General features: G+C 36.3%; 2 protein-coding genes and 1 pseudogene across 2 annotated transcripts; all 3 read right to left on the bottom strand.

Moving 5' to 3' along the window:
- Positions 1–1,011: 1,011 nt before the first annotated feature.
- Positions 1,012–2,814, bottom strand: LOC121246806. The gene is made up of 3 exons (XM_041145091.1): positions 2,310–2,814; positions 1,961–2,198; positions 1,012–1,034 (listed from the first exon to the last, which is right to left on the bottom strand). The coding sequence occupies exons 1-3, from the start codon at positions 2,430–2,432 to the stop codon at positions 1,027–1,029; spliced, it is 369 nt and encodes a 122-aa protein (XP_041001025.1). The 5' UTR covers positions 2,433–2,814; the 3' UTR covers positions 1,012–1,026.
- Positions 2,815–4,655: 1,841 nt separating this feature from the next.
- LOC121247383 lies at positions 4,656–6,603 on the bottom strand (annotated as a pseudogene).
- A 1,416-nt stretch (positions 6,604–8,019) lies between these two features.
- Positions 8,020–12,608, bottom strand: LOC121246805 (protein trichome birefringence-like 11). Its single transcript, XM_041145090.1, has 4 exons — positions 11,650–12,608; positions 10,186–10,575; positions 8,895–9,053; positions 8,020–8,759 (listed from the first exon to the last, which is right to left on the bottom strand). Exons 1-4 carry the CDS (start codon positions 12,087–12,089, stop codon positions 8,402–8,404), a joined length of 1,347 nt encoding a protein of 448 aa, XP_041001024.1. The 5' UTR covers positions 12,090–12,608; the 3' UTR covers positions 8,020–8,401.
- Between the last annotated feature and the right edge of the window lie 697 nt (positions 12,609–13,305).

Below are 13,305 nucleotides of genomic sequence, written 5' to 3'. Positions count from 1 at the left end.
TAGACTTTATCACACTGATTTTCATTTTCTTATTTTTTTTTTCCCATTAATTAATCTCTAGTCTATTTCGACCCTCCAAAAAGATGTTATAAACTGATCATCTCCCTTTTAAGATGGTGAGATTCTTTCCAAGTCAGGGCAAATGCTGCATCATAAAGTTGTTCATGTACCATACTTTTTAGTACATAATATTTTTTTGTTCGAGCTATACCGTATACCATATTATTATCCTATACTCATCATACTGTATTGACGTGGCGTTTTAATCAACCGCAAGATCATACATTAGCACAATGCGATAAGAATGAGATAGAATATCATTAGTGTCTTTTTCTTTCAGAAACCTTGTACTCTCCTTTTTGTCCGTGGAAAAACATGAATTATTCTCCTTCTTGTCATTTTTTATATTAATTTTTTTTAGAAATAGATTGCATTTATTTGTGAGAGTAAAGTTACAGTTGTGACTGATACGTACAGAAAAAATTTAGATTATAAGCTAACTACTCATGATTGAGATTTCATCAATACACAAATTCATTTTATAACTAATATGGTCTTAATTTCTAGAACTCTCTACAGACAAACCGTCTAGAAACCGCACTCTGCCTAAAGTAGAGATTTCAAACCCTACCCTCTAGAGGAGGAGAAGATTTTCATTCTATGAAAAAAGAGTGAAATGCAGCTTGAAAAGTTGTAGATCTGCATTTCCAATCTTAGAGGAAATTAAAGAAACAAACACAGGGATTGTAGTGATGCGTGAGGGACATGCGTCACCCTGGAAGTACAGTGGACAGTCGAGTCTAAAGAAATCAATGGTCTTGGTCCTAAAAATGCCGCGCATGGCGGCGATAAAGCTCCCGTTACGGTGGCGCGTGGATGTCATGCACACACTTTGAACTGTGCGTGTGGCTTACAAGCCGATCCGTTCAACTAGATTCTTCACCCGTCTGAAGGATCAGCGTCTTGAGAATCTTACTGGGGTGCATGGTGGATGCGCAAGGCTTCGAAGAATAATATATCTATATTTCACCCTACTTTAAAAGAAAAATATACAAAATTAAAAAAATAATAATAAAAAAAAAAATTAGAGAGAAAAAGGAGGAGAGATGAGGATCGAAGCTCCAACCTCTCATCTGGTCTGGGTCTTTTTATGGTGGCTGCTTTGGATATTTTTGTGTTTGTTGAAATAATAATACGAGAGAGAAGAAAGAAAGTAGCAGACGAAAAAAGAAAATGATTTACATATAATATTTTTTATAACGTTTTACGTAATTATATTTTAAATGAAAAATATTTTTATAAAATATCTTATAAAAAGTAATATAATTTTATAAAAATATTTTTATTTTATAATATTATTATGTAATATATTGCGTGTATATTATTATTCGGAAAAAAAAAAAGACAACTCCTAGATAAAAGCCAATCGAGTTTTTGTTTTGAAATCTTTTATCTGAAGGAGGAGAATATGCGTACGGGTACACATGAGACCCCCCCCCCCCCCCCCCCCCCCCCCCCCCCCCCCCCCCAACACACAAAAGATTCTCCATACAGGAAATATTGTACAAGTGGCGGCCATCTGTCTTCTTAAATAGTTTGCTCGTTGTTATCTGTCAAAATGGTCATTTTTACGAGGTCCACAATTTAATGCTGCAGCAATTTTTTCATGGGCAATTAATTAGATTTGCATTAATAGCCATACATGAAAAGCTTGCCCTGTATCAGACTGAATAACATCCATTCATGTTATTGGTGGGTTGGAAACCTTTGGCGAACCCAGATCTCCACCTCAACAGTGAACAGCTTTATATAGCTAGCTTTTCCATGTACATATATATATATATATATATATATATACACACAAAAATATTAATTAAAATCCTAAGAATTATGGCTATATATGTTAAGGATTATATATTACTTTTATATAAACTCAAAGGCCGGATCTCTGGTACTCAACCTTTTTTTGGCCTAAAAGAATGGTTGGAAGACGCTTGGGAAACGGCCATCCCTGTAGTATCAGGCTTTCTGCGGGATATTGCGTTGTAAGAAGCAAATCTTCCTTGTCTGCGCTTCTTCCTTCTCGGCAGTGATGACTGAGGGATGAAAACTCCGGTCCCTTTGCTTTCTCTCCGGCATGTTTGCACACAGAGAATTGGAGGTAATCTTTCTGGCGGATGGATTTCTCGAGAGAATTCCTGTATAATTCACCACACTTCGAAATTACTATATGCATGTGGACATACGTATACGAAAACTCATATATACCTCCTAAACGTTTCAAGATCGAGATGGAGACTATGAAGAACCTGAAGAGAAACTGGAAAGTTTGCAACTGGGTCCTCCTCCTCCTCGTCCATAATTAGAAGAGAGATTTGCTTGCTTAAATCTGCGAAGAACAGATCATCTTCTACTTCCATGGCCACTTCCATGTTGTGTAATTGGTACAAGGCCAAAAAAGAAATAATCTTTTTATTCTCTCAACTTTTTTCAGTAATATCTTCTCTTAGGCTTCTCTCCAATGCAATGGGATAAGTAGGTTTAAATAGGAAAAGGTGGGGGGAGTGGGGGCATGCAGTAGATGGCGTAGTAGAAGGGTAGGGGATGTGCATGAGGTGTGGTGGGGCCTTGGATGTAGTTGGCCAAACTGGCTAAGTCCCACTTTTTACGATATAATCCAGTTCCAAGAAAGAGATGAGGAACAGCCGGCAAGAACCCACATTAACCAGATATCTGATCCAAGATAGACGTCTCTACCACTCTCAGACTGTCAAGGAGCACAATCTCTCCCAACGTTTTTCCCAAAGGAAAATGCTAAAGGGACCAATGGGTTGCACTTAAAAAAAAAAAAAAACAACAGAAATTCCCAAATGCCACAAGGAAACTTCAGTACTTCTTATGCAAAACTCAATTACAAGATATCAAATATAAAACTGATGACAGAGACTAATGCAAATATGAAGAGAACAAAAATTAAACAAAAAAAAAAAAAAAAAGGACCTTGCAAGAGTAGGGCCGGTACTGGCTTAGGATGTGTTTGGCAAGTGAGAGTACTTGAGGTACTCTCATTACTATTCTTTACTTTATTATTACTTTTTACCTATTTTTTTACTATTCATTACTTTTCACCTATTTTTTAATATTTTATTATTACTTTTTTATTACTTTTTCACTACTATTCACAAACATTCTCAACACTTCACAGGTATTCTCACTACCCAAACCAAGCCTTAATCACTTGCTCATAGAAGGGGAAAAATGGATTAATCATCCGCTATTCATCATCTCAATTCTCATCATCTCATGATGTGATGTTAGATGATTAGAGATTATTTATTATATTAATTTATAAATTTATCATCTAATGTCGTATCAATAGATGATAAAAATATGATAAAAAAATAGATAAATAGATTTTTTCAATGATAAATGTTCTAAGTTATTTCATGTATCTTTCTTAAATTCTCCAATCTGTACGAGGACCAGGTCAATCAGAGTCATTTGCCACAGGGCATCGTTGTCGAGCAGTGAAGGCCTAATAGCGTGGGCCGATACCCATAAATTAAGAAGATGGATACTGTCGGCACAGCTCTGCATGAACTTGAAAGGTCATGGACCATCAACCTAGAGTTGTAAGAAATTAGAATACTATTTTCTAACTCACAAAAAAGAAAAAGAGTGCAAATTGCTAGGGTATCTGGCCTGCTGGTTCAGCTCCAAGCATTTATTTAACATGTTGCATCAATTACTCTTCTCCACTCGTTCTCTTAAACATCATACCTCAGTGGCAGCTACTTCGCTCCTCCGGAAAGCAAACACTGCATGATATGGCTGTCAGTGTGGTCCACATTCCACACTGTTTTCTGGCTGGCCATGGGACCCGCTCATTCCTAACATAATGGTGCAGATGCATGGGTCGTGAACCTCAATATGATATTTGTTATTATTAATCATACCATGAAATGAGCATTATCTATCACGTCTTTCATCATTTATTGGATTGCAATGCTAGATTGTAGTTGTGAATTTTGCATGCGCTATTAATCATATTCGGGTTCTTCCTTTGATGTTGGAGGGGGATTCCTGGTTGCAGTTGACAATTTGATGACAGAATGTTATGAGCTGCCAACATGTATACTGTATGGTCAATTTCTAATCAGTTCTCTTATGGGAAACAAGTATTAATATCTGTATAGCTGAGAGGTTTTATGTTTGGAACACAAACTTACATCAACCCATCTCAAACCAATAATTGATGGAATCTACTATTTTTTTAACGTCTCATAAAAAAGTTCAACCTATCTCAACCTACTCCATACATTTAAACACATATCTCAACATATTTACTTTCAAACACATCGCAATGGGACTCACAAAATACTGCTATTTACAGATCAACTCAGATAATCTGAGATCGCCTCAGCATCCAAACGCAGCAATATATCTATTGCATCTGAAACGGTGGATATATCTATGGCATATGTAGACATGATTCTAAGGTTTGATGCAAAGCACGCGGACACAGACACATCAGATGCACTGATATTAGATAGTTTAGAGTCTAAAAATATCCCGGCGAGAAACTAATGCCATGCACGAGTCTATGGCATTACTCGTGCATGTTTGATCTAATCTGAGCAAGTTATGCATGACGGTCAAGAACTGTGCAATTTTTATTGCTCTCTTCATAAGGAATCCATGGCTTCAAATATTCTATAGAACAGTCATTTATGGAAGAATATTTTATAGAACCAAATGGAACTAAACCTAGGCCTCACCAGTTGACCTTTCATTGCACTAAATTTTCAAGTGGAAGACACCAACAGCCATATTTCCATGTCTGTAACCCCATCAACTCCCTAAAAAACAATGCGTAATTTTCTCAGAGCAGAGGTCTTCTTGTTGGACCCATGTTAAAGAGTTTGATATAGTTTTTCAGCATCTTGATGCAAGCTTCAATGTTTCAAGTGCACATGCAGCTGATATAATTGCATTGGTGGAAGCAAAAGCTGGAATAATATTCTTCACAACACCCTGTAAACATCAAGGTGGAGCCACTTCTATAAGCTAAATATCCAAATCTTGAACCCCCAAAGAGTTCTTGAGAACATTGGAAAAGATATTAAAAAAACACTTTTCGCACTTCAGAAATCACCACTTGTCTCAAAAGCCTAATCTAATGAGACGAGATAGATTTAATTACTAATATTATATCCTTAACACTCCCCCTCGCATGTTGGCCAAACTCCACCTTAATAAGTAAGACCAAACTCCTCCTCGCGTGGAATATTTAATTAATGGGGTGAAGTGTAGAGTCAGAGTTTAAACTCAGGACATCTGCTCTCATAACATGAGAAATCACCACTTGTCCTATAAACTTAAACTGATAGGAAAATGTATATTTAATTATTTATATTATATTCTTAACAGCAATAGTTCTAATAACAAACAGGTACAGAGGGCGCCAAACAGCAAAGTAATTATAAATAGATTCTTAAGACATGGGATAGCCAAACAACACCAGAGCCAAACCACAGGGTAATTACACAGAAAATAGAATAAAAATTAAGCTTTTAAGAAATTACATCCTAGACAATAAATATACCTGAGTAAGACTATGTGACTCCAGGAATGCCTGCCAAAAAGCTCAGCTCTCTTGACAGCCTATAAGATAAGGTAGCATAAACAGGATGACCAATAGTGAAAGCAATATTAAAACAAAACACTCAATAACAGTATTTTATCAACCTCATTATAGATCCACCTCATATGTTCTGGATCATCTGGATCAAAAGCCTTTCCTCTATGAACCTACAAATAAGATGCATGTTTAGAGAACCAGAAATCAGCTCAAAATCAACAGTTCAGGAAAAGGAAAAGGAAAAGGAAAAGAACAAATGATGAGCAATTAATTACCTCATCCCACTTGATTAAGTGAGCATATTCAATACAATGAGCAGCAGTTCTAGGAGTTTCAGCAAGGGTGCATACGGGGAAAGCCAAATGGTGCACTCAAAGCATGGTGTGACCCCTGACACAATAACACTAGAGCGGCCCTTGAAACCTTCAGTCCCACCATCTACCATAGGTTTAGTCGTTGCTTCTCGTGGGTTATCATCAGAATCATACTCTAGATTTCCCAAACGACAATGAGACAGCAGATTAGCACAAACAGAGTTTTGTGACAACTAGTAAGCTTTTGAGAATGATACGTAATGAATCCAGCCTGAAAGTTTAAGGAGGCTGCCGATCAGTACCAAGGCTCATGTAAGCCTTTCGGCATTTGCTTTTACATAGCATTTTACAAGAAAACTCCATAACAGACTGTAGCAATTGAGATGCCCAAAAGTGAGTAGTGCTGATTATAGCAACACGAATGAGATGGGTTATAGATGCATACCAAGAAAACCACAAGCTACAGCATTGATGTAGCTCCAAGCCTCAATCGAATCAAGACCAAGAGGCACAATACTGAATCACTGAAAAAATCAATGTCTTTGTCTCAATTCGGTAATAATGGGGGTTGATATTGACACCACAGACTCCTTCCATGACATGCTTCATAGCAACCTCTGATTTCGGCTTGCCGACATCTTCAAGTCTTAGAAGGAAAAGCCAATATTAAAGAAAACGCTACCGAACTAGAAACTTCAGAGCCAATGCGGCATATAACACATGCATAAACCAAACGAAATTGTTGGAGTCATTGTTGCATTGCAGTATACCTAGTAAACATCCAATAAGGTGATGCCACAACAAATACATTGCAAGTTACTTGGGCTCAAAATCATTGACAAGTACAAAAGAATGGGAGACAAAAGTACATATTAAAATCAAAATCATTCTTAAACGAGATATCAGGGATTCAACTCTAAATGTTTTCAGTACCTCGTTTTAGATTTTTTTTAAGATTAAGATCCATTGGTTGAAAACTGTGACGCAGTGACCCCGTCCCTAATAAAGCAATTTGACCAGAAACACACGAAAAAATAATGAAAAGTTCTATTATCGAGCCGGTGTCTATCCATATAACTATTAAGATTTGATTGGTAAAATTTAAAAATTTATTTCCAAATCAAATTACCACTTTATTAAATTGCTCAACACCGACTTGAAAATATAATTTTTGTAAACGAGTTTGTAATCCAAATGTTAGAGACAATGTCAAGAGAGAGAGAAGGTTTTACATCTTCGCCGGGTTCAAAGTTAGCGCCGAGGAGATTGCTGGGGCAGAGAAGTAGCTTGTCGAGGTCCCTCGATCTGTATAGCTGCGCCAGGGCGTCCGCCATCACGGTATCTCTTCCTCTCTGAGACGGATTCTGTCAGGCACCGACGGTCCAATTTGTACATAAACATTCAGTGTTGTGTCGTGCACCAGTGGCAGCATGGCTTGTACGCTTCAATTTTAAGCAATTTAGATGGGAACAAACTTGCACACACCCAACTTAACTTAATGCCATTGGATACCGAATTCTATATATTTGTATCAATAAAAATAAATAAGATTATAAAACTCAAAATTGAGAAACACTTTTGAAAAAAAAAAAATTATTATTATTATTAATCTTCTTTAGAAAGATTAGTCAAATAATTCCATTGGATCAACTCTTATTTGAGATGTGCCATTTATGTGATATTGTTCAATAATCCTTCATTTAAAAAAAAAAATAAATAAAACTAAGAGTTGATCTTATGTTCAATGCCGCGTCAACAAAATAGAATATAAATGAGATGAAAATATAGTATATAACATTTTTTATTAACAATGTCATGTCAATGCCCCGTTTGGATTTAGAGATGAATGAAAATAATTTTAAATGAATTGAATAAAATATTATTAGAATACTATTTTTTAATATTATTATTATTTTAGAATTTAAAAAAATTTAATTGTTCATTATATTTATTATTTTGTGTGTGAATTTGTGATGATATGAGATAAAATGACAAAATTATATATGAACAAATTTGTTGTAAATTAAAATTTAAAAAAAAAAAAAAAGGACAAACATTTTGACATTGGTACAAGTAAATAACATATGAACAAATTTGTTGTAAATTACATATCTTTCCCCCAAAGAATTATGCCACCTGAGATAAGCAAAACAAAATACCCTGAATGTTTCTTTACAGTGTGAAGTCTTTGAAGAAATCATTGCTCAACCATCTGAGCCCTAAATTGGGAACTCTTTTATCCAACTAAAATTCTGATATCCTCGTAATCTGATCTCCGCATCAACATCAAAATCTTAGACCCACAAAACTCTTGTAACTGTCGAAGTGTCTGTTTTCTTTAGTTCTTTTGCTTCTTTCTGGAAACTTGAGTTACCCTTGCATAAAACATCCACCTTTTTACATATAAATAAGAAGCTTTCTTCACCAGTCATACACGCATCTGACACTATGTTGAGTTCCAGGAGCGATTAGCCTCATGCTTAAGGAGGAGTGCATAGAGTAGCTCATTCCATGTATCAGGGACTCCAGGTAGACACCAATGACTGCAATCCTGGCGATGGACAGGTGCAGGGCCTATATCCGGACCCAGATAATATAAAGATGAATGCCCATCTTTTCTACGTGCAGTCATATGAGTTACATTCAATACCTCAAATCTCATAACTCGTGATGTGTTTAAGTGAGCTGATAATATATCATTGGCTAGTTTGAAATGTGCCCAAGTATCGGAAGGAACCAATGAGGATCCCAGCTCCGGAAGTGTCTCCAAGTGACAGTTTCCCCCAGTCCTCCAATCCCCTCCTCTGTATAATGCATAATAGAGCAATTTACCTCCCAAATAGGATGCATAACAAATTACTTCACAAGAAAAATGAAAAAGACACAGAATACATGTGGAATTTTAGAGAGATTAAACTGTTTTAAGTAATTAAACAAACCTGAAATGTACAGGAGCATATGTGCGAAAGAAAACCTGGGTCTTGCTTGAATTTAATTCAGTGTTTATCCAGTGCAACACAGTCTCTATGGACCTCTGATATGCATGTTCTACTTCCATATCCATCTTCACCTCTGCACCGTCCTGAAAGTAACAGCCCCTGAACAAAATATGTGGACTTTTTAATCTTTTCTCTAGCTAAAAAGGGGAAAAAAAAAAAAAAAAAAAAGGAATTATGAGTTCAGTGAGTTCCAATGGTGCTCAAAACTACAACATGATTAAAGACATGTCTTGTCTCACTAGTAACATCCACTGACTCTGCCACACTACCTAACAATGAGCTTTCTCCTTCATACAATGTATACAATCCCACATTCACAGTTAATAAAGTGCAAAAGTCACATCGGAGATCTATTGAGTGAACTCATACATAGGAAAATCTCATTCCATTTAAAATTAAGATGATAGGATTTTGGGTCTATTTTGCCATTGAATTATAACTAAGATTCAAACCTTCTTTTTTTAGCTTAAATTTTATAATGAAGGCCCAGCTGTTCGTTCAACAAGAACATTACTTTATTTGAAAGTGTAGCAAGAACTGACTTTTTCATTGTGGTATCAAACATAACAAAAAGGTTAAACTCACGGAGAAGAAAAGAAAAGCCACTCAAAAACATCCAATTTGGATAGGAGATATCACTAGAAACTAAGAAACAGTTCAATCTCCCTCCCTTGAGGAAAAGAAAAGAGCTTTCTCTCAGAAGTAATAAAGTTACAAGCATTCATTATCCCATTCATCACCTAGTTCTTTTGTTTCTCTATGATTAATTTAGTATCCAAAATTTCACATTATTATAAAGTATCCACAAAAAGGGAATCAATTATCCAGATTTCAAGACTATCACTGAAGGTTCATTGATATGGCCTATATTTAATCCAATCAAAAGGCCATTTGATCATGGAGTTTGTCACCGGTCATTGTGATAGAACATCTATTAACTTTTGATTAGGTATGGATTTCACCTCATTCTCTTATTTGGAAAGAAAGCTCAAAAGAAACGATTAGGCCGTCCATTTAACTTTCAAAAGCTTCTTGGCCCTTTATAAATCCGTCAACGATTTTTTCTTGTGTTCAAAACCAGCCCACTATATGTTCATAACTAATTTAGTAAAAACAATAAAAGAAATAAAGAAGGGGGGAAAGGTCATTCCTAATGCGAACAACATATTGTAAACAGAAAAAGATATATATATATAGAGAGAGAGAGAGAGCGAGAGAGGATTAAAGTTACCCTCTTGTGGTCTTCTCATAATTCCACCAATGCCCTGTGTTTAACACCAGCACATCCGCTTCTCTCCATGTCACATAGTTCCAATCCATTTGATCCAATTTCAAGGTTGTCCTTACCTGTTGGGGAGCTCTGGGAGGGGGCCTGCTCTGCAATACAAGAAATGGAGACCTGTAATACTCCACGGTGCAGTTGAAGTCCTTAAACTTGAACACTAGGAATCCCTTGTGCTTTGTAATCGGGCTGCCATTTACTTCATAGATTGAATCCTTGTTAAGAACTGCAGATGAGAGCATGCAGAGGAGAGACTCCCATTGGTTTCTCCCAATTGAGTCGCCAACAAACACCAGTCTTTTGTTTCGCAGTTTTTCCAACATCAATTTTGCATTAAACCTGTTTTAGAGACAATAAAATGACATCTGAATTAGAAATGAAAAGGTAATGGATATCGTATAGTTAACCATGTAGCATCACAATTTGTAAAGCATTAATGAATGAACATAAAGAAATGCTGTACAGCAAGATAGAACAAAATAATTCAATCTAAAAAAAGTAATCGAATTTATCTTTGTTGCCTACAGTACTATCACCATCCAAAGGCACATGGGGCAAAGCTACAACACAGAGGAAATGCTCCAAATCTAGGAAAGCTACATTGAACAGTATAGACTAAAATGGCATAAGAAGTTCAACCATTTAACATTATTGTTCATTGTCAGAATATCCACTTATAGAAGAAATTTATTTCCATGGTGAAACTAAATATATTGCCCTTTCATAGATCATTAAATTACTTCTGGATGATAAATATGTCCACTACAACTGCAATACAAACCAAGCCAAAAGTAACTTTAGAACTAATAAAATGATTAAATTCCCCACATGACATAAGCTTAAGTTTTTGGTATAAGTGGCAATTTATCAATAGCCAATCAAAATATCTCAACTAAAATAGTCTTAAACGCTTGCTTTGCGAATAAAATATTAAAGTACATTTTTAAGTATTTTCGTAACGTCTAATGTCCATTGCCGGCAAATTCACTTTCACAGACAGAAGTTTGACAATTAGCCCGACCCTGTCGGAGAAATCAGACAGTAAAATAATCGAATCCTTCTGTTGTTAAGAAAATAGAGGAAGCTAAAAGAGAAGACGGATTCAAAGTTTGGTAGTTTCAGTTCTCTTTTACGACATACGAAAGGCTTAGTTCAAATCATCCAAAAACCTTTTCACAAGCCTCACGGAGTATACAATTTGAAAAATCCAACAAGAATGATTCGACCAGCTAGTTGCTGAGAGTGTGAATTCCTCGTTCTCTTAAGTCCTAAATATTTAAACTTATCGAACAGAATATCTTTCCCGTCTTAGCACCGAAAAATAAAATTCTTCCCCCTTTTCCCTATTTTCTCAGCAACCAAACAGTAGCTACAGTACTGAAAGCAAAAGTAAAGTAACATTTTGATAAGAACCTGGGCAAGTTACAATATTTGGGCTGCCATCTCCACTTGGTGTAAAACAAATCAGGTCTCCCATTCTCAGAGCACCGGAATCCTTCATCTAGAAATCTGCAATCTTTGGACTGATACAAAGGATAGTCCTCATCCCACACCCAATCCCCCACAAATACATCACAGCCGTCGCCCCTTTTATCAAGAAACTCAACGCTCGGGCCCTTACCGGACCCTTTATTCTGCAACCACTTGAATCTCCCCGACTGGCCGGGAAACAGTAACCCTTTCGCCACAGTTCTGTGATCCAAGTAGAAGAAGCAACAAATCACAAAGACAGTAATACAGACAAATCCCAGAACACCCACGGACGGCTCAAACAGCCTCATGCGCTTAAATTTCTTGAAAAGTTCAGAAACTGGCATGGCTTCGAGGTCCGGTACAGATGGTTTCTCTGACATTTGAGCTCAAGAGCAGATTTACAAATCTGGGTATTGTTCCTTGGTGGGAAAAATAAAATTCGGATGACAAAAAAGGACAAATTTTGTGGGACGAATTGGACCAAAAGAGTTGGATGAAAGCAATATAAGAAGTCATTGATAGTGGAGTTGAACCATGTCTTCAACTGGCTTGCTTGTTCGATCAGTATCGTTTACGCTATAAATGCCAACTCAAAAAGAGAAAAAGGGATGGGTGTCAAGTAAGCAAGGAAGCATTCATGGCGGAATTATTTTTACTTTCCTTTTCCTTCTTCCACCTTTTTCGGTTACTTTACCATTCATATTCATATTCATATGCAGAGAGATATAGCGAGCAAGAGTGGGGAAAAGAGAATGGTTTTGGTAGAGTAGAGTAGAGTAGAGTAGAGTAAAGAAGAGAGAGAGAGAGGTGGGTGTGGAACTGAGAATAGTGTAGGGGTTGGGGGAGTTGAGTTTAGTGGAGAGTGGCTCAACTCAACTCAAATCAAAGCGGTGAAAACAAAAGGTTAGGTGGATAACGGCTAGGATAGGTTAGTCCCACAAGAGAACGTGGAAGAAAGATCTGTAATTATTCGGTCGAGTGGGATTTTTATTTATTTTATTTCATTTAATTTCTGTCCTTCTTGACACGCCGAATATATAACCGGCCTTCTGTAACCCACTAGGGTGCGGCTGTAAAGCCATTTCTCAAACAAAATTAAAATAATTCCTACACTACCCTTCTGAATATGGCAATTGACCCATCCAAACCATCACTCATTTTCGATCCTTGCATTTTTCTAAGTATATAAACTAGATTGAATAATATTTATTATTATATAAATATATATCTTTTTTTTATTAAAAAAAAATGGACCTTCATTGCATCACACTGTTCTATGGCCATAACATTAAACGGAGAACTTGATCTATGGCATTCAGTCATTGCCTGAGATATAATACAAGGATTGATATGATCAATCTCTATAACCTCATTACATGCATAAACTGCTTGTTATGCTAATTGGTAAGTGACTTGATTTGCATTCTTCTTGACATGGTGGATTTCTCAGTTTGTATCAACCAAGATAGTATGTACATTCTTCTTTACAGAAAATTGTAACTGAAACTAAACCTCTAGCTTCTACTATGGTAGAATGTGAGCAAAAAAGTAAGGGATGCATTAAGGAAGCCAATAAGTCTCTCTCACTGTCTCGAA

The sequence above is a fragment of the Juglans microcarpa x Juglans regia genome, chromosome 1S (assembly GCF_004785595.1).
Source record: "Juglans microcarpa x Juglans regia isolate MS1-56 chromosome 1S, Jm3101_v1.0, whole genome shotgun sequence".
NCBI classification, from domain to species: domain Eukaryota; kingdom Viridiplantae; phylum Streptophyta; class Magnoliopsida; order Fagales; family Juglandaceae; genus Juglans; species Juglans microcarpa x Juglans regia.
This window is presented reverse-complemented; position numbering and strand designations above follow the sequence as displayed.